The 26,257-nt window shown below is 55.4% G+C and overlaps 2 protein-coding genes across 5 annotated transcripts in view; both read left to right on the forward strand.

Annotated features, from left to right (window-relative positions):
* Positions 1 to 10,901, forward strand: part of PDCD6 (programmed cell death 6) — a 43,415-nt gene extending 32,514 nt beyond the window's left edge. The window contains exons 3-6 of one of the 3 annotated variants that reach the window (XM_063604112.1): positions 6 to 50; positions 2,427 to 2,585; positions 7,068 to 7,177; positions 10,344 to 10,901. In XM_063604112.1, coding sequence (XP_063460182.1) covers positions 6 to 50; positions 2,427 to 2,585; positions 7,068 to 7,177; positions 10,344 to 10,442 — 413 coding nt within the window. In that variant the 3' untranslated portion in view covers positions 10,443 to 10,901. The remainder of the gene's footprint in view (positions 1 to 5; positions 51 to 2,426; positions 2,586 to 7,067; positions 7,178 to 10,343) is intronic. The other 2 variants (XM_063604113.1, XM_063604114.1) reach the window with 2 other exon arrangements.
* Positions 10,902 to 18,515: 7,614 nt separating this feature from the next.
* AHRR (aryl hydrocarbon receptor repressor) overlaps positions 18,516 to 26,257 on the forward strand; it is a 119,691-nt gene continuing 111,949 nt past the window's right edge. The window contains exon 1 of one of the 2 annotated variants that reach the window (XM_063604115.1): positions 18,516 to 18,774. In XM_063604115.1, the coding sequence (XP_063460185.1) occupies positions 18,539 to 18,774 (236 nt within the window). In that variant the 5' untranslated portion in view covers positions 18,516 to 18,538. Of the gene's footprint in view, positions 18,775 to 18,893; positions 19,007 to 26,257 lie in introns of those variants that run through there. The other variant, XM_063604116.1, reaches the window with a different exon arrangement.

The following is a 26,257-nucleotide window of genomic DNA, read 5'->3' on the forward strand; positions in this document are numbered from 1 at the left end:
TTCAGGCACGTGGACTCCCTTTAATCCAGTGACTGTCAGATCGATCATATGTAAGTATCGGCAGACGGACCAGCCTGGGCTGCTTTGTATCCGACCCGCTTGGGTACCCGCTTGTGTTTCCTTTGTCTGTGGGTCCGTATCACTTTGCTCCCTTCTGGAATTCCACTTAGATGAGCGTCGGCCCTTTCATCCCTCTCCCCCCGTCTCTGTACCTTTTCACGTCTCTCCGTGTATGTTTGCTCTATTCTTGATTCTGTTTATTTTTAATGTACGGTGTAACCTGTCCTTTCAGTTTCTAATTCTAAAGATGACATATATTTAAAATTTCTAAATTATTAGTTACTTTCACATCTTATCTGGATGTTTTTGATAGACACTGCTTATTTATTTTTGTGATTCCATTCTTTATTCAAATATTTCATATGATAGTCTTCAGTTTTAAGAACATGCTTTTTTGAAAAGCGCTAGATATTTGTGACATGGAGCTCCTTGACTGTGTTTGAAGTCCTTGGGAGGGTGGTCTACAGCCAAATATTTTTCCTGCTCAAGCCCACACAGAGTGACCGACTTCCTTGATGTTTCTGTAATTTTTGTTTGTTTTGTGGGTTCATGTGTAGCCTTAATGTGAGGGTCTGCATCATTTCTTTGGGTCCAGGGTCTCCCCAGCTGTACAGGTAGCCGGGCTTTTGTTTCTTTTAAGAGACAGGGTGTCCCTGTGTTGCCCAGGCCTAGTCTGGAATTCCTGGGCTCACACAATCCTCCTGCCTCAGCCTCCCAAAGAGTGGGGATTACAGGTGTGCATCCCCATGCCCAGACGGTAGCTGGGGTGTGAGCTGCGGCTCCAGGCGCAGGCAGGTGTTCAGGAGAGTCGTGCTGTGTCTCCATCCCCCGTAGCCGGGTGGGAGCTGCGGCTCCAGGGGCAGGCAGGCCTGGGAGGCAGGCGTTCAGGAGAGTCATGTTTCCATCCCTACCCGACTTGATTTCTGGAAGGTTCCCTTTGCTGGGAGGTGCAGCCCCCTTCGGACCTCTTTAATATGGAATCCCAGGTTCAGTTCTGCCTCACAGGGACCACGGCATTGTGTCTCGAGGTTTCCCAGAGCGGCCTGGGGCTCATTCCCTCGCCTCCCATCCATGCATGTGTTTTAGACTTGTGAGGATTCCCTGAGTTCCTTGCGGAGCCCGTGTGTGGTGAGGTGTCTGAGTCCTAGTGTGGGTGTAGCTGGGGGCTTTTCCAGATGACTGTGCCCTGCTGGTCGTGCATATGTTGCCACGTCACACTGATGGAGGGAGAGAAAACTTGGAAGCGTAGTAGTGGCAGGGCTCAGCCTTTAGTGCTAGAAAAGGTGTTGATACATGGGGAGCTACCTCCCCACTGGAGAGGAATGGCCTGGGAGCCACTCCTCTGCGGAGCCCTTACCCTGGGGTGCAGCTCACCCAGCATCCTTCCCTGCTGGTGTGTGGTGCGCAGTGGGTCCTGCACGCAACAGCATCGTCCACACACACTGCACACATCGTGCAATGGTCGTATGAAAAACAGCCCCTGGTCCACACACCACACACGTCGTGGAACGGTGCACATCGTGGAACGGCCGTGTGAAAAACAGCCACTGGTTGCACACAGGGTTGTGGACTGTTGGGAAGAAACATCGATGCTGTTTCTCACATGATTTTTCATCCTGTGGATTTTCATTTAATTGTAACATATTTCTGATCAAACCAGGAGTAGTCTTATTGCAGTCCTATATTAACCTCTGTTCTTGGAAAGAGACCACGTGATTTATCATTTTCTCTGCAGCAGTAATTCACACTGAATTTTTCTGTGTTTTTTAGCCATATTGCAACTACATATAAAGGTAGTTGTAGATTCTTTTGTATTTGGACCTGGAGTTAGACTGAAAGCAAATAGGACATAGGCGAGGGTCTGTTTCTAATTAAAGCAGGTTTTCCTGACAGGGCTGTTCCAAGCCTCCACCAGTGCTGTGGGCCCTGGAGAGTCAGAGGATCAGCTCTGGGAATTAGATTCGCGTTCTAGGCCGAGACCCAGGAGCCAGGGGAGCTGGGGCCACTTACCTTCCCCGTGCCTCGGAAGCTGAGTGTGAAGCTCTGCTCTTCTTTCCGTCGTGGCTGCGGCTGGATTTCCTCACACATCCCATTGCACGGCCTGCCTCACAGCTGCAAGTGCACCTTCTCCTGGGACTTAGGGGGTCAGGGCTGGGGGACAATCCCCCACGCCCCCACCCAGGGCGAAGGTGACAAGACTTTGAGGGATTTCACCCCATTCACAGACAGGCATGCATTGCCCAGTCCCTGGTTAGTGGTCAGCAGTGGGGCCCCGCCAGGCTCTGAGGGCTGAGGTCTGGTGGGAAGCCTCAAGTGAGTTTGCTGCAACTGATCTTTTGCTGCTTGACCGTTCCTCTCTGTCTCAGCCATGTTTGACCGTGAGAACAAGGCCGGCGTGAACTTCAACGAGTTCACAGGTGTGTGGAAGTACATCACGGACTGGCAGAACGTCTTCCGCACGTATGACCGGGACAACTCCGGGATGATCGATAAGAACGAGCTGAAGCAGGCCCTCTCAGGTTTCGGTAACTCACTCACTCTGGCTTGTGTAGCGTCTTTCATTTTGGAACCTTGGAGCCATTGAAGTTCTTTAAACCTTGTTGAACTTAACTGATTGTCTAACCAGGCTACGTAAAGTTTTTGTTGACGTCATGCAGGCTCATATTTGATATTGCTCATGTCGGAAGGCGATCCTCGACATGGATACGTTTATTCAGGTTTTTATCCAAAATGAGATAAGGGCTATGCAAGCCGTTCATCTTTTGTGAAGTGGAATGATGTCGTGAGCAAAACTGAGAATGTGGCTTTTGAAATCATTTAAAAGTGGATCCATGAAAATACCGTGGGGCAGGGCAGCTTATATTTCATGATAGATCAAAGCACGTTGAAAAGGCAACAGTCACCTAAGAAACAGCTGTCAGTCACCAGGTCCAAACCGTGCGCCTCAGAAGGGGCGTTAGGCAGAACGCGTGCCCATTCTCAGGTGTGCTCGGCGTGTGTGTGCTCGGCGTGTGTGTGCTCGGCGTGTGTGCGCACGCGTGTGCCGTGCACCTCGGAACAGCAGCAGAGAGGCGGAGCACGTGCTCATTCTCAGGTGTGTTCCGCACGTGCGTACTCTGTGCATGTGTGTGCTCGACGCGTGTGCACACACACGTGTGACGGTGTGCCATGGCTCTAGGAGTGTTCACAGTGCCTGTCCAGAGCGCGTCCATAGGGCCTGTCCACGGGGCTTCCCGGGCTGGTCTCAGGGCTGAGAGGAAGCAGGGGTTTTATTTACAGAGGAACAACGGGCATGTTTGGGGCCAGCCTGAGGCTGTTGGTGGCTGCACTGAGATTCTAATCCAGGCGGATCTCATCTGGCCCCTGTTGTGAAGCCGCTTCCGTGATTTACTTAAAAGGCTCCTTAGAAACAGTGAGGAAAATTCGATTCTACTTGAGGACCTCCGAGATCCCTGGAGTCTCACTTATCTAAGCACGTCGCCTCTCCTCGTGTTTCCTCCCAGCATGCACTTTGTGGCTGCCTTTCTTTCTCTTTTCTTTCTCACCTTACGAGCTTGTCCACAGGGCTGGCTGTGGACACTGGGTCTCCTCAAGAAGCAGTTCTGAGCTGACCAGTTGCGAGCCAGGATTTGGGCTGGATGGCTCTGAATTGGTACTTGGAATGCAGCTGACCTTGCTGTGCCCTTGGGTGGGGGAACTGGAGGGAACGCTGGCCGGCTCCTCTTCCCTGGGGCAGGTACGGAAGGGCTGGGAGGGAAGGATGCCACCCTCCACAGAGAGTGGTCCTGGGGGCCAGGGAGGCCAGTGCTGCCGATTGCGGCCAGGGCCACGTGGACTTCAGGACCGGCCTGAAGTTATTTTTAGATAAGCGACCTCTGGTGCCACGGACATCTTTTCCTAACCTTGTCAGGCCCTGGAGCTCCCTTTGCCCATGCCAGTGACCATCGCTCCTCAGAATGTGCAGTGGAAGTTGCTGTGGACAGTGCTCCCTGGTCTCTGAGGCCCTCTTCGTCCTGGTCTGGCCAAGGACTTCCCAGAAAACTGTGCTTAGCTGTGGCGGGAGGCACGGCCGGTCACGCAGCCTTCCTCGCGCCCTGGAGTGGGCAGGCCTGCTTGTGTTGTGCAGCGGCAGAACCCTTCCTGACTTCCAGGCTTTTCCTGGGGTGCGGTATCCCATCGCAGCATTTTCTCTGGTTACCCTCACGAGTTTCCTCCTGCATTTGGTTCTTGATCTCCAGGGCCATCTCCCACGTCTTCCTTGGAAAGGGGCATTGTCATCCTTTTTGTACTTTGATGATTTTGAAAGATTTCTCATAGTAACTGTTAGGAAGTTGGCCTCAGAAGCAAAAATTCTTCTTTTGTCTTGGCCCCTATGAACAAGTGTTCTGCTCTCAGATGAAGCAGGGAGGCTGCACTGGAGCTTGGTGGCCGGCAGGAGGGAATCACCAGGGTGGTGAAGCCTGCGAGATTTCTCCCCGGGTGTCTCTGATGGGGCCACATGGCGGATTTCATAATCTACCGATTCGTTTTTTTAAGCCTTTATTGTTAACATCAACTGTGTGCCACGCTCAGAGACTGAAGTGAAAAGTGAGGAAGGCGTGCTCACATTCCAGCACTCACCACCCGGCACCGGGCCCGCTGACTCAGCACATGCCGTTTAGGTGGCTGTAAACAGCCAGTGAGATTCTCGCCTCTGGTGGGCAGTGCGTGTCTGACAAAGGCAGTCGGGCGGAGAACAGTTCCTCCGCTGTGGTCCTCTGCCACTGTACCAGGCCCCCAAGAGCTGGGGGGAGCCCCAGGGAGCCTCAGCCTGTTGAGTGGGGGCAGCTGGTTTGTCCTCCGAGGTGGAAGAGGTGATTTCTGAGGAGGCCATGCTCCGCTCGGCTCATTCACAGCATTTCAGAGAGTCCGAAAGAGGAGAAAGACCTTGGCAAGGGGTGTGTCAGGGTGGGCCCAAGGACGCTGGTGGCCTCATGTGGACTGACTTTCATGAACAGAAACTCAGAAACAGTTGCTGCTGGGTTTTGGCTTCTCAGATAAACGTTCTTTTTGTAGTTCGTTTGTTCATCCCTCATTTTGCTGTCTGACTTTGCCTTTGTTTTCCCTTCACTATTACTGATGACCAAGGAAACTGGAAGTTAATTCCAGAGACAGTGGGGTTGCTCCTGTTGTCTGTGCAGACTGGAGTTCCTCTGCCTCTGTCAGCATCTCCTCTGTCCTTCCCCAGCCTTGGCAGGAGACCAGTAATGACCTCTGTCCCCGTGTACCCCAGTGATGGCCACCGTCCCTGTGTACACCAGTGATGGCCGCCGTCCCCGTGCACCCCAGTGATGGCCACCGTCCCTGTGTACACCAGTGATGGCCGCCGTCCCCGTGCACCCCAGTGATGGCCACCGTCCCCATGTACCCCAGTGATGGCCGCCGTCCCCGTGCACACCAGTGATGGCCTCCATCCCCGTGTACACCAGTGATGGCCGCTGTCCCCGTGCACCCCAGTGATGGCCGCCGTCCCCGTGTACCCCAGTGATGGCCACCGTCGCCGTGTACACCAGTGATGGCCGCCGTCCCCGTGCACCCCAGTGATGGCCACCGTCCCCATGTACCCCAGTGATGGCCGCCGTCCCCGTGCACACCAGTGATGGCCTCCATCCCCGTGTACACCAGTGATGGCCGCTGTCCCCGTGCACCCCAGTGATGGCCGCCGTCCCCGTGTACCCCAGTGATGGCTGCCGTGCCCGTGCACCCCAGTGATGGCCTCTGTCCCCCATGCACTCCCAGACAGGCAATGTCCCTGTGGGCCTGTCCCAGGCTCTGTTCTCAGCAGGCTGGGCTCAGCCCTGGTGCAGGGAGTGAGGAGGTGGGAGTAGTAGGGACCAGAAAAAGTGGCAGCTGTTGACAACTCTGCCATCTCTTTCTGAATGTAATGGGAGGTCCTGTCTTTTCAGCTTGCAGGGAAGGAGGGTCCGAGGCAACTCCGCTGTTGCACATTTAGGGACCCCTGAACTTAAATGACAGAACGCCCTGACCACTCTGGAAGGCACTGTGTTCATGTTTGTGTGCTTGACTCTTGGTCCGTAAAATGGCTGTTTGTGCAGGTCATTAACTGTGAGATTCAGACAGTAGGTGCACACGCCCCTGCAGAGATTCTAGCAGGACTGAAAACCAGTAGAAATACATCAGCACCTGGATCTTGCCTCCTGAGTCAGTAAGGATATGCCACAGTCACGAAGGCAGTGGGATTTCGAGGGAGGGAAGGGAAGGCGGCAGGCGGGGCGTGCCCTCCGGGGTGCCCGAACACACCTGCTGCATCCACACGTCTTCAGAGCCCTCTCCCTGTGGGAGGCCTTTTTCAGGACAGCCTCGGTGAACTGGAAACGGAATCCCAGCCCTTGGTGGCCCTGCAGTGACTTGGACCTTTCCGAGGTCACCCTGCCACTGTGTGCCCTTCAGTCCCTCCTGGCAGGTGGGGGCACATCCCCCAGCCACTCCCATTTCCTGACATTGACACTTTGTATAACTGGAAGCCTTCTGTGAAATTTTAGTTTTCAAAGCATTATCTGGTGATGGGCAACCCAGGGCAGCGAATCATTCAGAATTTTCTTATCTAGGCTAATAAACAATAAAATCAATAAGGACTTTGAAAGTAACTCCACTGGGTTCAGGAAACTGAGTGTGGCCGCCCTGTGGGGTGGTGTTTGGTGAGTGCTTCCCGGAGGTGAGTAGTTAATTCACAGGAGTGACTAATGGCAGCGTCCCACTCACTCCTCCTTCCGGGGTCATGGTCTCAAGGGGTCACTCCATGCACTGGGGATGTCAGCTCATTACAGAATGATATATTCGGGAAGTGTCTCAGTTCTGAGTGCCTTTGAGGGAATTTGCACTTCCGTTCCCACACAGCCTTGCATTGTGTGTGTTAGAGGCTGTGGGCCTTGGGCAGGAGGGGTGGGCGTTGGCACATACCTCCCGTCTCTCCCAGCCTTCTCTGACTCTGACTTTCCCTCTTGAAGGCTACCGGCTCTCTGACCAGTTCCACGACATCCTCATTCGAAAGTTTGACAGGCAGGGGCGGGGGCAGATCGCCTTCGACGACTTCATCCAGGGCTGCATCGTCCTGCAGGTGACGGAGTGGCTTCACGTGGGTTTGTGGTGGTGGTGGGAGGGGCTTGCTTGCCAGCGTGATGCACCTGACCTTCAATCTAAGGAGTCAGGCGTGTGTAGAATTAGTTTTTGGAGCTTATAAAAGTGAGTCTCATCTTTGGAGAAGTAGCTGGTTAGTGAAGTGTGGACAAACATGTTTTCCTCCCCTTGGAAATGGCACAGAGCAGCCCATCTGCAAGACGTGGTTTTTCAGTATCCGGTGGGTTATTTACATGTATGTTCTGGTGTTGTGGTTTTTTTTGTTTTTTGTTTTGTTTTTTTTTTTTTTTTTTTTTTTGAGACCGAGTCTTGCTCTGTCACCCAGACGGGAGTGCAGTGGCACGATCCCGGGTCACTCCCACCTCTGCCTCCTGGGTTTAAGCGATTCTCCTGCCTCAGCCTCCCCAATAGCTTACAGGTGACACCCAGCTAATTTTTGTATTTTTAGTAGAGACGGGATTTTGCCATGTTGGCCAGGCTGATCTCAAACTCCTGACCTCAAGTAATCCGCCCACCTTAGCCTCCCATAGTGCTAGGATTACAGACATGAGCCACCATGCCTGGCCAACTATGGTGTATTTTTACAAAAACTTTTATTCTGAGAAAATGGGCACGTTTTCTGTTGCGGTCATCACTGTGTCCTGCCGTCTGTGTGTGAGGTCAGCTGTGGAGCCTGTGGTCGCTCGGGCCGCCCTCAGTGGGGTCTCCGAGCTCTTCCCGTGCACACCAGTGTCTGCAGGAGCTCGTAATGCATCCTGACCTGCAAGGCAAGCTCCTTGGTGGTGTCTCTCCTGCTGGGCTCTCTTTGAGACCCACGGGAGATGGAGAGCAGGGCTCAGGGGACCCGCCTGGGAGCTCCACACAGGCCTCTGCTGCTGTTTGCAGGTGGTGATCCAGGTCTCTACCCAGGTTCCTCAAGGTCCTATCTTGTTGGCCTTGGAATTCAGTGAGAGATAGGAACAGCATGGGGTTTTTAGAAATAATGTGGAAATTTGGAAAACGTTCCCAAATTGTTTATTCTGTATAATAATTAAGATGCTAGATCTGTAAAAGTGAGTTTCCTCTGATTTGGCATGGATGCATCAGTCCCTGTTCTTCAGGGATTTGTTGGAGAACCAGGTGTGTGAACATGGAAGCTTCAAAACTCTACGGTTGGGGACCCTTTCCTGCCCCTACCTCTCGGGGTTCCTGCCAGGTTGGATGACATTTTTACAATGTTCTCTGAACACTTTCAAAAAAGTGTAGGCTGGGCCTGGTGTCGCATGCCTGTAGTCCCAGCTACTCAGGAGGCTGAGGCAGGAGAATCACTTGAACCCAGGAGGTGGAGGTTGCAGTGAGCCAAGATCACACCACTGCACTCCAGCCTGGGTGACAGAGCCAGACCCTGTCTTAAAAAAAAAAAAGAAAAGAAAAAGGGAAAAGATGCAGTGTGAAATCTCGTTCTGTGTCTGAATTGCCGTAGGGCTCAGATCTTCATTTGAGGTTCTGTGTCTGAATTGCCGTAGGGCTCAGATCTTCATTTGAGGTTCTGTGTCTGAATTGCCGTAGGGCTCAGATCTTCATTTGAGGTTCTGTGTCTGAATTGCCGTAGGGCTCAGATCTTCATTTGAGGTTCTGTGTCTGAATTGCCGTAGGGCTCAGATCTTCATTTGAGGTTATGTTCTATAAGTTAACGTTGATCTTGTGTGAGCTTTCGGTAGCTGGAGTAACACAGGCGGCCTCACAGCGACCTCTCCAGCGCCTTCCAATGCACATCTGCAGCCAGCGTAGCTCCTCCTGGGAGATGCCTCCTCAAGGCCCTGCTCCAGACCACGTGGGGAGGGCCTGACAGCCAATTCCCAGGCTGTCCCCACCCTTGGAGAGTGACCCTAAACGCTAGACAGATGGGGAATGGGAAAGAAAAGAAAGCTGCAGACCTCAAGTTAAAATTCCCTCAAAAACGTTTTTATTTATCTGCTTTTTCTGAAAGGATAAAGGCTTTTTGAAAATTATTTTCTAACAAATAACGTGAACACTTTTAGAAACCCTAGAAAAACACAAAGTATTCAAAATAGAAAGAAAAATTACCCAATACTCTTTAAGCCAGCATTATCCATTGCGGTGCTTTTGGAGTTTGGTGAGGCCGTAGCCTCTGCCAAGTCAAGGAGCCCGGTGGTGGCTGTGGCATTCCTGCAGGGTTGTTTTTTTTTTTCTTTGAGACGGACTCTCGCTCTTGTCACCCCAGCTGGAATGTGGTGGTGTAAACAGCTCACTGCAGCCTCAACCCTGAGGCTCAAGCGATCCTTCTGCCTTGGCCTCCTGAGTAGCTGGGATCCCAGGCGAGAGTCACCACACCCTGTCCACGTTCCTGCAGGTCTTGATATGCGAGGACTGCTGTGTCTTCCCTTGCCACATTTTCTTCTTCTTCTTTTTTGAGACAGACCCTTGCTCTATCACCCAGGCCAGAGTGTGGTGGTGCGAACAGGGCTCACTGCAGCCTGGACCCTCAGGCTCAAGCGATCCTCACGCCTTGGACCCCCAAAGTGCTGGGATCACAGGCGAGAGTCACCATGCTGGCCTGAATCTTCAGGGTATTTTACGGTTGAAGTGTCACTTACTTAACCATCCCTGTTTCAAGAGTGTAGGTGGTCACCCTGTCTCTGCCGCTGACCTGGCCTGGACCCTCGGCTGTTAGAGGGAGGGGTGGGCTGGGCTGGAGGAACCTGAAGCCCTCGTGATGTCACAACCCCATCTGGCTGGGCATCCCCTGCTGTGTCCTGAGCTGCACATGGCCCAGGTGGCCCCCACAGCAGAGGCGAGCCACTGGAGGGTGGAGGGCTTCCACGGGACGGTCTTCAGGGGGAGAAGGAAGGGCCCAGGCCCCCAGGAGACTCAGGAGACCAGAGCCTGGGGTCAGGGGCTCAGTCAGGGGCTCAGCCAGGGCTGGATGTCCAGAGCCAGCCCCGCAGCCCTGTGTTCTTCGTTCTTCGCACTCCCACCGTCCGTGTGAACAGCTCCAGCCCCACCTGCGCCTCCCTGTGCTGGGCTCCATCAGGGAGCCCAGAAGACGTGTGTGCTTCTGAAATTGGGTCCCTACATGCCTTTGTCCCAGTGCACCTTGCTCCTTCCATTTACTATCGAGATTTAAATGCCTGTTTTCTCCCCAGAGGTTGACGGATATATTCAGACGTTACGACACGGATCAGGACGGCTGGATTCAGGTGTCGTACGAACAGTACCTGTCCATGGTCTTCAGTATCGTATGACCCTGGCCTCTCGTGAAGAGCAGCACAACATGGAAAGAGCCAAAATGTCACAGTTCCTATCTGTGAGGGAATGGAGCACAGGTGCAGTTAGATGCTGTTCTTCCTTTAGATTTTGTCACGTGGGGACCCAGCTGTACATATGTGGATAAGCTGATTAATGGTTTTGCAACTGTAATAGTAGCTGTATCGTTCTAATGCAGACATTGGATTTGGTGACTGTCTCATTGTGCCATGAGGTAAATGTAATGTTTCAGGCATTCTGCTTGCAAAAAAATCTATCATGTGCTTTTCTAGATGTCTCTGGTTCTATAGTGCAAATGCTTTTATTAGCCAATAAGAATTTTAAAATAACATGGAACTTACACAAAAGGCTTTTCATGTGCCTTACTTTTTTAAAAAGGAGTTTATTGTATTCATTGGAATATGTGACGTAAGCAATAAAGGGAATGTTAGACGTGTGGTCTGCCTTCAGCTTTTCAAATCAAATAGGTCCAAGAACCAGGCCCCATGCCCTGGTCCTCCAGACAGTCAGTGTCAGATGTTCTGGTTTGCCTGGGACCTCCCAGGGTACTGGGCACCTTCTGGAACATTGTCCAGCCCAGCGTGCACAACTCTGCTTGTGAAAATCCAGAGGGACTGTCTCACCCTCTGTTCAGGAGGTTAAATTTCATAAGACTGCTCCTTTTGGATGAAGAAATCCAATTTGGTATAGCAGGTTGTGCATTTCCATCGTTAATGATTTAGCCATGCTGTGCCCTGCAGTCTCTGCACGTGGCCTGCAGCGTGTGTCCACCCAGCGCATCCTGCTCACCTCGGTCCACTGCCAGCGCTGCCCGGTCCGCCTCCCTGCCTCACTGTGCAGCGCCGGCCCTCCTGGCTTGACACTCCCGAGCCCCAGCCTCATTCTCCAGACGCTTCCCTTCCACAGTGATGCGTCTGGTTTTGGGGCCGCAGCCTCGGGTCTCAGAAAGCCTGCTCCTTCCACACAGTTGTGCACGACTTTTCTCTGTTCGTTTTGGTCTCTTGGGATCTTCTACCTGTTCAAACCCCTGCTCGGTGTGTTGAGGGGTGAGGGGCAGGGAGCATGGTTTCCTGGAAAAAGCCCCCAGTCTCTTAAGCTGGGCAGGTGTGCTGTGGGGGGTGGGGACTGGGGCTGCTTCTGTGCTCCAGATGAGACCTCCCCCACTGCCCACCTGCACTTGGCCTGGGGCCCTCTGGATACGAATCCCTCTGGAGCAGGCACTCCAGGCTCCCTGGGGATGGGAGGGGGAGGGATGTGGGCGTGGGGGTCTGGCTGCTCCCTCATGACCTCAGTCATGGGGATCCCGGGCAGTCTCTGAGGATCCCCAGCAATCCACGCCGGGTGCCTCTCTAGACCTTGACACCCCCATGACTCTGCAGCAGATGACCCCAAGTTCCACTCCATGAGGTCAACTTCCTTGTCCAGGCCGCAAGCTCCCAATTCCATGAGGCCTTCCTCACCCAGGCCTCCATGGCCAGGCGCCCAGCGACTTCTCCCTCGCCTCATGGGCACCTGGACTCAGTGTCCAGTAGCTGCACCCACCCCACCCTGGGAGCTGCCCTCACTCCTCCTTCAGCCTTAGGCCTGTGAGGTCTCTGTGCTTGGGGTGAGGGCAGCTGCTGCGGCCACCCTGCAGCCCTCCCAGCCACGTCTCCAGGCCCTTGCCCGTGCTGTCCTCTGTGCAGTGGGCAACCCCCACCCCACACCTGCAGCTTCTCTGGCCTCTGGATTTCTACCTGGGTCAGGGAAGCCTGCTACTCTGGAGGAGCTGTCAGCCCTGGTGAGACACCTGCCCCCAGGCACATGTCTCCATGGATGATACCGGCCAACAGTTGATACCGAGGCCGATGTGCTCATCCTGTGGATCAGCTGCCGGGGAAGGAATGTTGTGTGTGGCGGTTAGCTCCATACTCCTAGAAAGCAGGCGAAGGCCAGGTGAGACAGAGACTTTCACAGAGAAAAGGTCAGATTGTGGATGATTTTCCTTCCTTCCTTTTCACAGCAATGAGAGGTTCCTCTGATGGAGATAAAGTGTGTTTCTCAGCATCTCACTTGTGTGTGGGACAGATGCACAGGTCTGTGGTCTGCTCAGGTGTGGCAGGTTCACAGGTGTGAGGTACACTCAGGTGTGTGGTGCAGGTACCCTCAGGTACTCTGCACGTGGCTGCCATGGGGGCTCCTGTTTGCAGGCAGCTCGGGGAGGCTGCAGACTCAGGGAGGCTGCCTTGGAGACTCGGGGAGGCTGCCTTGGAGAGGGGCCTCCATGAAGACGCACAAGAACAAAAGCCGCTGAAAATTCCGGAGCAGAAGTTCTTCAGCAGAGGGTGAGGAGGGCGGTGGGGCGGCTGCACCGCACGCTTGGAGGACCAGCAGGGGTGGAGCGCTGGACAAACGCATGTCAGGCTGGCCTGCTGGCAAAGGAACCCCTGGATGCAGAGAGCCTGTTGGGCTGGTGGGCTGTGGCTGCTGGGAGGGACATTTCCCCGGGGAGCTCCCAGCCACCAGGAGTCAAGGGAGGGAGGCGGTGAGGAGCCTCTCGAAGCTGGAGGTGTGGAGGGGGGACTCCCCTGCTCTCCTGGCCGGAGTCACTGATACAAAACTGGGGGTCTCTGGAGGGCAGTGAGCTCACGAGTTGTGGTGGATTCCCTGTGGAGGGGGTGCCAACCCGCAGGGAAGCAGGGCTGCCGTGCCCCCTGCCCAGCCACACTGCCAGCACAGACCCCATCCTCAGGCGCCTGCAGGGAGGCCGCCCACGCCTTCCTGGGTGAGGGAAGCCCCTGAGCCAAACCTCACTGCACTCTGAGGCCCCAAGGGCCAGGCAGCTGCACACAGCCTGGGCCACGTGGGGGCAGTGCGGCTGCACCATGGAGCTCTCGGGAGCTGCTGACTGACCGGGAGGACCTGCCCGACACAGCCATGGGATTCATAGCCGCAGAGAGAAGACCACAGAGAGACGGGCCTTCGCCCTTTCAGCTCTCCCTTGTCAGGCAGGCTGTGCCCTGTGACCCTTCAGAGCCTGGGTTTGGGGGTGGAGGGGGTGGACAGCTGACCAGGTGCCTGGTGCAGGCCCAGCATGGTGAGGCTGGGTCGCGGAGGCCAGGCCAGGCCAGCAGCCACGACCACCCACCAGGGACCCTCAGCGTCACTTGACCCCTGGTCCCAAGACCCAAGACAGCAGGACATGGGGGCACAGCCATCTCTGGGGGCCCCTCCCTCCCCCCCCCGCTCTGGGTCCTCAGTCATCAGTGCAGACATGGAGGTGCAGGTGCACGCCGTCCACCCTCACCTGGGGCCCCTGGCCCATGCCTCCCCACCCTCCCTACCCTGATCTCCCCCCACAACCCTACACCTCCCCTGACAACCCTGCACCTCCCCCCACAGCCACCCTGCACCTCCCCGCCACAACCCTGCACCTCCCCCAACAACCCTTCAACTCCCCTCTCACCTTGCACCTGCCCCTCACCCTGCACCTCCCCCCATCCTGTACCTCCCCCCTTCACCCTCCACCTACTCCCAACCCTGCATCTCCCCCCAACCCAGCACCTCCCCACATCCTTCACCTCCCTCCTCACCTGGCACCTCCCCCCATCCTTTACCTCCCCCCTCACCCTGCACCTCTCTTGCCCTGCACCTCCTCCCTCCCTCTCCCCCTCACCCTGCACCTCCCCCCTCCACTCCCCCTCACCTCCCCCCCACCTTCCACCTCCCCCCTCCACCTCCCCCCTCACCTCCCCCCTCCACCTCCCCCCTCATCCTCCACCTCCCGCCCTCACCCTCCACCTCCCTCCCACACCCTGCACCTCCCACCCTTACCCTGCACCTCCCACCCTTACCCTGCACCTCCCCCCATCTTTTACCTCCCCCCTCACCCTGCACCTCCTCCCTCCCCTCCCCCTCATCCTGCACCTCCCCCCCTCCACTCCGCCTCACCTCCCCCCACCTTCCACCTCCCCCCTCCACCTTCCCCCTCACCTCCCCCCACCTTCCACCTCCCCCCTCCACCTTCCCCCTCACCTCCCCCCTACACCTCCCCCCTCATCCTCCACCTCCCGCCCTCACCCTCCACCTCCCTCCCGCACCCTGCACCTCCCACCCTCACCCTGCACCTCCCACCCTTACCCTGCACCTCCCACCCTTACCCTGCACCTCCCCCCATCTTTTACCTCCCCCCTCACCCTGCACCTCCTCCCTCCCCTCCCCCTCATCCTGCACCTCCCCCCCTCCACTCCCCCTCACCTCCCCCCACCTTCCACCTCCCCCCTCCACCTTCCACCTCCCCCCTCCACCTTCCCCCTCACCTCCCCCCCAGCCTCCACCTCCCCCCTCCACCTCCCCCCTCACCCTCCACCTCCTGCCCTCACCCTTCACCTCCCTTCCTCACCCTGCACCTCCCACCCTTACCCTGCACCTCCCCCCATCTTTTACCTCCCCCCACCCTGCATCTCCCCCCAACCCTGCACCTCCCCCATCCTTCACCTCCCCTCTCACCCTCCACCTCCCCCACTCACCCTCCACCTCCCCCCACCCTGCACCTCCCCCTCCCCCTGCACCTCCCGCCCTCACCCTGCACCTCCCCCCATCCTTTACCTCCCCCCACCCTCCATCTCCCCCCAACCCTGCACCTCCCCCAATCCTTCACCTCCCCCCTCCCTTCATCTCCCCCCTCACCCTCCACCTCCCCCCCACACCCTGCACCTCCCACCCTTACCCTGCACCTCCCCCCATCTTTTACCTCCCCCCACCCTGCATCTCCCCCCAACCCTGCACCTCCCCCCATCCTTTACCTCCCCCCACCCTCCATCTCCCCCCAACCCTGCACCTCCCCCAATCCTTCACCTCCCCCTCACCCTCCACCTCCCCCCCTCACCCTGCGACAAGCAGAGAGCTGACTCCAGCACAGTGAACTTGGAATGATGGAATGCACCCTGGAAGCAGGAGCTCTGACGGGCGCCACCGTGACTGTGCCCAGCAGGGAGCTCCCTTGTGGTTTTTAACAAAAGACAAAATTCCCCAGGTCCTTCTCTGTCCTACAGGAGAAACTGGTGTGGGAGAGGGAACCCAGGCGTGACCAGGGAGAAACTGGTGTGGGAGAGGTAACCCAGGTGTGACCAGGGCTGCCCAAGCGGCTCCCTGTGAGGCATCAACGCTGGAGACTCAGCAGTCATGGGGAACCCGGGAAACCCAGCCACCATCAGAGAGCCAGAGAGCCGCAGGCGCCTGTGCGGGGTCCTGGCCTGGCCCCGAGGGGTCAGCACACCCCTGTCTGCCTCTGAGGTCAGGGCCCTGGGGGCTCCTGACCTGGCCTGCCTGTGGGAGGCAAAGGTGTGGCCAGGAGAGGACAGGAGGGGGCAGTCACGGTCACCACTCCTGGAGGCCCATGAAGAGCAGCTTTGCCCCCACACTTCTGTGAAGCCAACTTGGGCCTGTTTGGGAGGGGCCTGGCGCTGCAGCCGGCCGTGGGCACCTGCCATGTGGCCGTCCACTGGAGGCCAAGTCCAGCTCATATGGCTCTGGGGACCCACCGCACCAGACTCCAGTGTGGGGGTACCCGGAGCTGGGGGTGGGTCCTTGGAGGCTTCCAGTCCTGCCCCAGCTGCCATCCCTGCCAGGTGTTAGTGCCTCTGGTTCAGAGTCCCGAGAGGACCAGTGGCCCAGGAGAAAGGGGTGTGTCTCCAGCTGCTGGGAGTGTGGGTGGGAGCCAGAGGGTTCAATGACAGTGGGGACAGCAAGTCCGGACTGGAGGGAGGAGACCTCCTGAACAGGGTCCCCAGCACAGAGGCAGAAAGGAGACTCTGTGACTGGGGGTGTCAGCTGCATCTGGACCTTCGTGGTGGGGAGGGAGGCACGCCCAATAGCTCGTCTGAACGGGAGGTGGCTCAGGGATCCCCCATTGTGCTGGTGGGGTGCCCAGAGACTCCAGGACTCCACGTGGGGCTCTGCCTGCTAAACCCTGAGACTTTAGGGGCAGTGGCTCCCACGGCAGGGTCATCCTTTTTCTGCACAGTCCCACTGGCTGCCCCAGGTCCTGCAGAGACCTGAGACTTTGGGGACAAGCACAGGGGACAGGTGGGCGTGGATGGCCTGTGCTGGTCAAGGGCAGTGGGAAGGAAGGAGGAGCAGTTTCCTTCTGTACCCAGGAAATAGAGTAACAAAGTGTCTCATTCCAGTTGGTTCTGGTGGGACAGGGTAGGTGGAAGGGAACCCGTGCTTGCCCTGAGACATGGGGGTGCTGTCTTCCCATGCAGGGGGACTGCGGCTCACCACCATCACATTCTACCCACAGGTTCTTATTTTAACAGATCACAAAGGTACTATGTGCTTCTTACAAAAATTTACAGGAATTGTAGACTTTTCAAAAAGTAAAAAGAAATTAAAGTTCACCTGTTACCTCAGAGTTATCCAGCTACACATTTTCTGTGCATAATTCACTTTACAAAAATTGGATCAAGATACAACTAATGATTTTTTAAAATACAGCAATATAGTTGCACATTGTTCCATATCAAAAAATAAATGTGTGCACCCAGGGCTCCTGGCTGTCTCAGTGGCATAGTGGCTCATGCCTGTAATCCCAACACTTTGGCAAGCCGAGGTGGGTGGATCACCTGAGGTCAGGAGTTCGAGACCAGCCTGGCCAAGATGGCAAAACCACTATCTACTTAAAAAAAAAAAAAAATTAGCCAGGTGTGGTGGCGCGCGACTGTAATCCCAGCTACTTGGGAGGCTGAGGCACGAGAATCGCTTGAGCCCTAGAGGCAGAGGCTGCAGTGAACTGAGATCGCACCACTGCTCTCAGGCCTGGGTGACAGAGCAAGACTCTGTCCCAAAAAAGCCCATTTACTCACGCATTTTTGAGCCTCTGCTGTTCGACAGGAACCAGAGGTGAGCAGAGCCGACTTGGTGACCCCTGGGGACAGAGCGGCAGAACTCAGCAATTCCGGGCTGCCCTGCAGGAGCTACACCCGGGGAGGGGCGGTGGCCACTTGGGGGCAGGGTGGGCTTCTCAGCTGCGCCCACCCCACCTTGGGAGCTGTGTCTGGAAAAGAGACTTTTCCTGAGCCGACAGCAGACAGCGAGTGCAATGGCCCCAAGGCCCGCACGCCTTATTCAGAGAACAGCAGGAGGCGCGGGGCGGGTTGGGGGCGTCAGGGAGACGGGGTTTGACTGAGAACCTGGGGGCGCCAGTGACAGCCTCGGCCGCGTTGCTGAAAACCGACCTTGCGGGATGAAGAGGGCGCGGTTCCCCCGGCTGGGATGAGGACGGCGGATGCTGAGGAGCGGACTCCGGGGACCACCGACTCCATGGCCGGCCCCAGCGAGGGCGAGAACGGGTGGAAGCCGGCCAGGGTCTGTGGAGACGTCAGGGTGCGAGGCCAGGCTGAGGGTGTCCCCAGGGATCCCCTGAGGGTACACGGAATTCAGCCAGGGCCTGCGCGCCCCGACGGAGGACTAGAGGGGGCCAAGGACCACCGGGAGGGGGAAGGAGAAGGCGCAGCCCGAGGTCGGAGGGGCCGGCGGGCGCGCAGAGGGCGCGGGGTGAGCCCTAAGGACCTGCAGGCAGGACCCTGCTCTCGGCCGCGCGGTCCCGGGTGCCGACCGGCGGGGTGGGCGGGGCAGGGGCACCCAGGGCCGCGCACCTGCCGCGTGGGACCCTGAAATGCCCAGGACGAAGAACGTCGCACGGACGACCCTGCCGTGCCTGGCGCGCGTCCGCTTCCTGGGAAGCTCAGGATCCAAAAGTATCTTAATATTCTCTATAATTCGCCAAAAACCATGACTCCTTTTACATTTTCGAAACGACCTCATGGGGCAGGCGAGGGGGGAAAAGCTCTCTTCACTTCACCTGTTCGGGTCTACACCGCCCGGCTCTAGGGCCAGCAGCTCAGCACAGCCGGCCGCGAGCGCTGGGGAGGGGACGGGGGCGCAGGGAGAACGGGGGGACCCTGGGCGCACACAGACCCCAGGGGGAACCAGGGCCTGGAGGGGCTCAGCGCGCGACCCCCGCCTCGGGGCACGGAGACTCCGGGGCATCACTGGGACGCGAAGGGCGCAGGGCGGACCCCAGGGGAACCGGATGGCGTCTCGGGTTCGCCAGGGCAGCTGGGGCAGCCGGACCCGCGGGCGCCCTCTGCCGCCTCCCGGCCCTGGGTGCTGCGGGGCGGGGCGGGCGGCTCGCGTGCCGGGGTGGGGCAGTCCCTGGAGCCGCCGCGGGTTCCCGGGATGCGAGCGCCGGCACCCGCCGCCACAGCTCCTGGCCAGGGCGCGCTGCCCCGCGGGTGCGCCTGAGCCTCCGCGCCCCGCAGGCCCTGGGTAAGTGTCCTGGGCGCCCCCGCAGGCCCCCGCCGCGTGCCGCCCGCAGTGGAGACGGGATGCGCTCCCGGGTGTGGGGCTGAGGGACGGGCGCCGACGTCGGGACCCTCCTCACGCCGCATCCTCGCGTCGCCAGGCTCGGCGGCCCCGGGACGGGGCGGACACTCTGGGGTGCGGCTGGCTGGTCTCACTTAAAACTCGGACCTCGGAGGGAAGCCGCGGCGCGTCCACGGTTCGTGGTCCTCAGCGTCCCCTCGAGAGTGTTCTGAGCCCTCACTCCCCGGGCGTTCCGTGCGGGCCGCGCTCCCTGGGGCTGGGCGGGTGCGGGCGGCGGAGCGGGGCCCCGCTGTCGGGCCGAGGGCGCCAGGGCCGGGGGGCCTCACCCCTGGGAAAGGCCCATGTTCAGGCTTGGTTTCAGTAGCACCAGAAGTGTTTTCACTGAAGTCTTATTTTGAGCGGCCAGAATTCCCAGACCGGATGCCCTGAGAGAGCGATGTGGAGCCTGGAGTCGGTGCTGGGACCCTTCTGGGGAGGGGTCGCCATGGGCGCGTGACAGGCAGGGGCCACCCTCTGACCTCTTCTGGGAGGCCGGAGGTCAGAGACCTTGTGCAGAAGCGTCCCACGGGCCTGTCCCACGGGCCTGTCCCACGGGCCTGTCCGGCTGTGGCCTCCGGGATGTCAAGGGCAGGCAGGGACGGGCTTCCTCCCTGGGCCTGTGCGCTCGCACAGGCTCTCGTCTGCGGGGGTCTTGCAGAAGGGTGGGCGTGTGCGCGCATTCTCCAAACGCCACCCCCACGGGGCCTCACAGCCGCCCTGGCCTGGCAACTGTCACCCATTTTACGAACGAGGACATCAAGGTAGGTCGCTCATCCAGCCTCTCAGAGCAAGTGACTGGTGGCGTTTGGACTCGGGCCGAGTGTGTCATACCCATCCCGCGCAAAGCCGGGGCTCGATGCCGCCCCAGAGTCGCTGAAAAGCCACGAGTAACAAGAACTGGAGAACGTAGGATGCTGACCCGGCGGACGCCACCGCCTGGGGACCCGCTTCGACGGGGTGGTCGCCACCGCCTGGGGAACGGCTTTTATTTTTGTTTTCTTACTTATCTGTATTCTCTAAAATGAACAGATACGAGTTTTAAGAAAGGTTCTTAGAAAAATTCCGATTTCTCAGAGAAATGCTGTCAGCTCACAGCCTGGTGGGGTTGGGAGGCCCACAGATGGCCCTGGCCGACCCCTCTGTCCCGTGTGGGACCTGCCTGTGAGCAGCACCCAGGAGTCTGTCGAGGCCCCACCTGTGGTCCCCGGCTGAGCCCCTGGCTGCAGTGGGTAGGGTCCTCCCCTGTCCCCCAATTACCTATGAGGCAGCTTCGACCTGTGTCCCAGGCAGAGAAGAACGCTGCCGTCAGGAGGCCGGGGACAGCCGAGTCTTGCTTCACAGGGGCATTTCTGTGGGGAGTTTGGTCCAGTCCAAAGGAGGCTCCATCTGTTGAGGTGAGTTCATGAGTATTTTGTAAAACGGAACAGCCTATTGTAATAGCATCCATCCTCCTGTATTTAGGCTAGGTATGGCAAGAACTGAGACACACTTCCCTGCCACCCCCTCGCATCTCTGCCAGTAGGGCCAGGAAGTTCAGATATGCTCAGGTGACCACCTGAACTCCACGAGGCTTTTCTCTAAAGTATTATCAGCAACTGTTTCTCAAACTACTTTATCTTGATCCTTGTGCCAAATTATTTATTTCCTGCAGCTGTGAGGCCCCCTCCTTCATGTGGCCTGGTGTTCCCGGGAGCAGGCCTTGTGATCAGAGGGAGACGGCTTGTTGCTTAACAGGGTCTTCCCACCTCGTTCACCCGTGCTGGGTGCTGAGACGCCGGGGGAGGGGGAGGCAGCTGTGGTTCCAGCCGTCGTCATTTGCAATGCAGTTGGAGAGATGCCACTGGGTGGCCCTGACCGGTGTTAAGTGGTTAATACGACACAGAAGCGGGAAAGCACCATGTGGTCTGGGGTGATCAGGCATTGAAGGAGACGACGGAGCTCCTTGAGGAGAGTCGGCTCACAGACAGGCAGGAATGAACAGGCCGATCTGCTAGGGGCTGATGACTCGGGTAGGAAAGACTTGGCGGCCCTGAAACACCTTGCCTAGCTCGCTCTTCCTTCCTTCCTTCCTTCCTTTCTTTCTTTCTCTCCCTTTCTTTCTCTCTCTCTCTCTGTCTCTCTCTCTCTCTCTTTCTTTCTTTCCTTTTCTTTCGAGACAAGAGTCTTGTTCTGTCACCCAGGCTGGAAGGCAATGGCGCCTTCTTGGCTCACTGCAACCTCTGCCTCCCAGGTTCAAGCAATTCTCCTGCCTCAGCCTCCCAAATAGCTGGGACTACAGGTGTGTGCCACCATACTTGGCTAATTTTTGTATTTTTGGTAGAGACAGGGTTTCACTGTCTCTACTAAATGTTGGCCAGGCTGGTCTCGAACTCCTGACGTCATGCTCTCCCTGCCTCGGCCTCCCAAAGTGCTGGGATTACAGACATGAGCCACCACGCCCAGCCACCTAGCTGTTTCAATGCGATGAGTTATAGCCAAAGGTGCTTCCACTTGGAATTTTTTTTTTAATAAAAAAAATTCATTTATATAAAAAAATTAAAAAAAAAAAAAAAAGAACTGAGGCACAAGCAAAACCTGAAACTGGGCCAGGTGTGGTGGCTCACAGCTATAATCCCAGCACCTTGGGAGGGTGAGGCGGGTGGATCACCTGAGGTCGGGAGTTCGAGACCAGCCTGACCAACATGGAGAAACCCTGTCTTTACTAAAAAAAATACAAAAATTAGCCGGGTGTGGTGGCCTATGCCTGTAATCCCAGCTACTCGGGAGGCTGAGGCAGGAGAATTGCTTGAACCTGGGAGGTGGAGGTTGTGGTGAGCCAAAGTCGCACCATTGCACTCCAGCCTGGGCAACAAGAGTGAAACTCCGTCTCAAAAAAACAAAAACAAAAACAAAAAACGAAAAACCCGAAACTGGTTATTCAGGGGGCACTGGCTGTGGGGAGGGGGCAGGCAGGCCAGCTCCTTGGATTTCCTCTGGGCCCCTCCCCACACTGCCCACAGGGAATATTTATCTGCTTCTGGTGATTTTTACCAGAACCCTTGATTTTAGAGCCGTTCCACAGCACTGAGCTGGAGACACCCGGGAGAACGTGGCTTTGCCCAGGCGTTGCAGGGCGAGTAGTCACTGGTGTGTGAGGCTGAGGAGGGCAACGAGGCTTCCGTCTCAATTCCGGCTACTCGGAAGGGAGTTTGGGATTTTGGGGACAAGAAGGATCTGCACTAGCCCCACCTCTGACAACATCCCCTGCCCCCCTTCATCTTCCCAGCTGTCCCGCCACCCCCCGACCCGCTCTTGCTCTGTGGCTCTGCACTCATTTGGGGACGAGGGTTGGTCAGGCTGGTGGTGCTGGGGCTCAGGGTCTTCTGGGGCTGGTGTAGGTCACCCTATCCCCTTTACCTTCCTTGACCTCAAGGGGTGGTCGAGTGGGTTTGCTGTATGCCCGGCCCGCCTTGGGGTGCTGGGAACCGTCTCTGGCCTGTTCTCCCAACCAGACTGGGGCCAGGCTTGGGTGCGGCTTGGGAGTTTCCTGTTTGAGTCGAAAGGCCTTGCAGTTCTGGTGGGATGTCCTTGCAGGCTGGCCTCCAGCCACCAAGTGCCCAACCTGGTTTCTGGGAGAAGTGCACTGGGCCAGACACGTGACCATGATGGAGAGGAGGCTGGGCATCCCACAGCACCTCGGGGGGAGGGCTGGACCCTTCCAAAGCATCCGTCCCACCCCCCGCACCACCTCCACCCACCCACCGGCATCTGTCCCTGCTCCAATCTGCCATTTGCTTTCTTTCTTAACATTCCACATATTTTGCTTACATTTATTTGTAAATTTGTGTCCTATGTGTTACATGGTGTTTGTTTTTTGTTTCTTTTTTTCTTTCTTTTCTTTTTTTGAGATGGAGTCTAGCTCTTGTTGCCCAGGCTGGAGTGCAGTGGCATGATCTTGGCTTACTTCTACCTCCACCTCCTGGGTTCAAGCGATTCTCCCGCCTTAGCCTCCCGAGTAGCTGGGATTACAGGCACCGGCCACCACGCCTGGCTAATTTTTGTATTTTTAGTAGAGACAGGGTTTCGCCATGTTGGCCAGGCTGGTCTTGAACTCCTGACCTCAGGCGATTCCCCTGCCTCAGCCTCCCTAAGTGCTGGGATTACAGGCGTGAGCCACTGCAGCCGGCCTCTTTGTATTTTCTCCTTGAGGCAAAATGCACATAACATCAAACTCACCATTTAAAAGTGAACAGTTCAGGGGCATTTAGTGCATTGACGAAGTTGTGCAGCCACCACCTCTCTCTAGCTCCAAAACATCTTCACCACTTCCGGCAGTGCTCACCCACCAGGCAGTCACTCCCCAGTCCCTGCTCCCAGGTCCTGGCCGCCACGAACCTTCTTATCTGAGTTTGCCTACTCAGGATATATCATGCAATGGAGTCAGTGTGTGTCCTTCTGTGTCCAGCTTCTTTCACGCATCACAGCGTTTTTAGGGTCCATCCATGTGGCAGCACGTGCCAGGGCTTCCTTCCTTTTCATGGCTGAATAATATTTCATCTTATGAAGATACCACATTCTGTTTACTGATCCCTCAGCTGATGGACATTTAGGTTGTTTACATTTTTTGGCTACTGTGAATTATGATGGGCATTTGTATGCAGGTTTCTGTTAGAACAAATGCTTTCACTTCTGTTAGGTGTGTACCTAGGAGTGGAGTTACTGGATCATATAGTGATTCTGTGTTTAACTTTTTGAGGAAACACCACACTTTTCCACAGCAGGTGCACCATTTTACATTTTCACCAGCAATGCACCAGAAACAGTTCCAATTTCTCCATAGCCCCACTGACCCTTGTTATGTTCCATCAAAAAAAATGATAGCTGGCCCGGCGCACGGTTCACGCCTGTAATCCCTGCACTTTGGGAGGCTGAGGCAGGCGGATCACTTGAGGTCGGGAGTTCAAGACCAGCCTGACCAATATGGTGAAACCGCATCTCTACCAAAAATACAAAAATTAGCCAGGCGTGGTGGCACGCGCCTGTAGTCCCAGCTACTCAGGAGGCTGAGGCAGGAGAATCTCTTGAACCCGGGAGGTGGAGGTTGCAGTGAGCCGAGATTGAGCCATTGCACTCCAGCCATGGCAATAGAGCGAGACTCTGTCTCAACAACAACGGCAACAGCAACAAGAAGCCATCCTAGTGGTATAAATGGTATTGAATTATGGATTTTTGTTTACTTGCATTTCCCTAATGATTTACAGGGCTGAGCATTTTTTCCTGTGTTGAACATTGTGTATCTTCTTTGGAGAAATGTCTCCTCAAGTCCTTTGCCCATTTTTTAAATTGTACACATTTATGGGGTTCATGTGTAATTTTGTTACATGCATAGATTGCATAGTGATCAAGTCAAAGTTTTTAGGGCGTCCATTACCCAAATAATGTACATTGTACCCCTTAACTAAAATCTCATCAGCTGGGCCCTTGTCACCCCCTCACCCTTCCAGGTCTCTGTCGTCCATCATTCCACTCACTACGTCCGTGTGTATACAAATTCAGCACCTACTTGTGAGTGAGAACACGTGACATTTGACTTTCTGTGCCTGGCTTGTTTCACTTAATGACCTCCAGTTCCATCCATGTTGCTGCAAAAGACATGATTTCATTCTTTTTTTATGGCTGAATAATATTCAATTGTGTATATATACCACATTTTCTTTTGATTAATTCACTGATGGGAACTTAGGTTTATTCCATCTCTTTGCTATTGTGAATAGTGCTGCAATAAACATATGAGTGCAGGCGTCTTTTTGATATATTGATTTCTTTTCCATTGGGTATAGACCTAGTAGTGGGACTGCTGGATTAAATAGCAGTTCTATTTTATTTTATTTTATTTTATTATACTTTAAGTTCTAGGGTACATGAGCACAATGTGCAGGTTTGTTACATAGGTATACATGTGCCATGCTGGTGTGCTGCACCCATTAACTCGTCATTTAGCATTAGGTATATCTCCTAATGCTATCCCTCCCCCCTCCCCCTACCCTACAACAGTCCCTGGTGTGTGATGTTCCCCTCCCTGTGTCCATGTGTTCTCATTGTTCAATTCCCACCTATGAGTGAGAACATGCGGTGTTTGTTTTTTTGTCCTTGCGAGAGTTTGCTGAGAATGATGGTTTCCAGTTTCATCCATGTCCCTACAAAGGACATGAACTCATCATTTTTGATGGCTGTGGCAGTTCTATTTTTGATTCTTTGAGAAATCTCCATGCTGTTTTCCATAGAGGCTGTACTAGTTTACATTCCCGCCAATAGTGTATGAGTTCCCTTTTCTCTGCATCCTCACCAACATCTGATTTTTTTTTTTTTTTTTTTTTGAGACAGAGTCTCCCTCTGTCACCCAGGCTGGAGTGCAGTGGTGCAATCTCAGCTCACTGCAACCTCTGCCTCCTGGGTTCAAGCAATTCTCCTGCCTCAGCCTCAGAGGCACCCATCACCATGCCAGCTAATTTTTGTATTTCTAGTAGAGATGCAGTTTCACCATGTTGGTCAGGCTGGTCTCCAACCCCTGACCTCAAGTGATCCACCCACCTCGGCCTCCCAAAGTTCTGGGATTACAGGCATAAGCCACTGCACCTGGCCGTCTTTTTAATAATAGCCATTCTGACTGGGGTAAGATGATATCTCATTGTTGTTTTAATTTGCATTTCTCTGATGATTAGTGATGTGGGGTATTTTTTCATATACCTGTTGGCCATTTGTATCTCTTCTTTTAAAAACTGTCTATTCATGTCCTTTGCTTACTTTTTAATGGGATCACTTGGGTTTTTTTGTTTGTTTGTTTGTTTTTTGTTGTTGTCGTTCAATTGTTTGAGTTCCTCGTATATTCTGGTTACTACTCCCCTGTTGGATGAAGAGTTTGCCAATATTTTCTCCCGTTTAACAGGTTGCCTTGTCACTCTGTTTATTATTTCTTTTGCTGTGCAGAAGGTTTTTAGTTTAAGTCCCATACTATAGTCTGTGGTGTAATTTGAAATCATGTAGTGATATGGTTAGGTTTTGTGTCCCCACCCAAATCTCATCCTGAATTATAATCCTCAGGTGTTTAGGGAGAGACCTGGTGAGAAGTGATTGGATTATGGGGGCAGTTTCCTCCATGCTGTTCTCATGACAGTGAGTGAATTCTCATAAGATCTGATGGTTTGATAAATGGTAGTTTTTCCTGCGCTGACACACACACCTCTCTCTTTTTTGGTCCTTATGAATTTTAGGATTATTTTTCTTTTTCTCTTTTCTTCTCCTCCTCCTTCTTCTCTCTTTTTTGCTTCGAGATGGGATCTTGCTTTGTCACCCAGGCTGGAGTGCATTGGCGCATAGCTCACTGCAACCTCGAATTCCTGGGCCCAAG

This window comes from Pan paniscus, chromosome 4, assembly GCF_029289425.2.
Source record: "Pan paniscus chromosome 4, NHGRI_mPanPan1-v2.0_pri, whole genome shotgun sequence".
Taxonomy (NCBI): domain Eukaryota; kingdom Metazoa; phylum Chordata; class Mammalia; order Primates; family Hominidae; genus Pan; species Pan paniscus.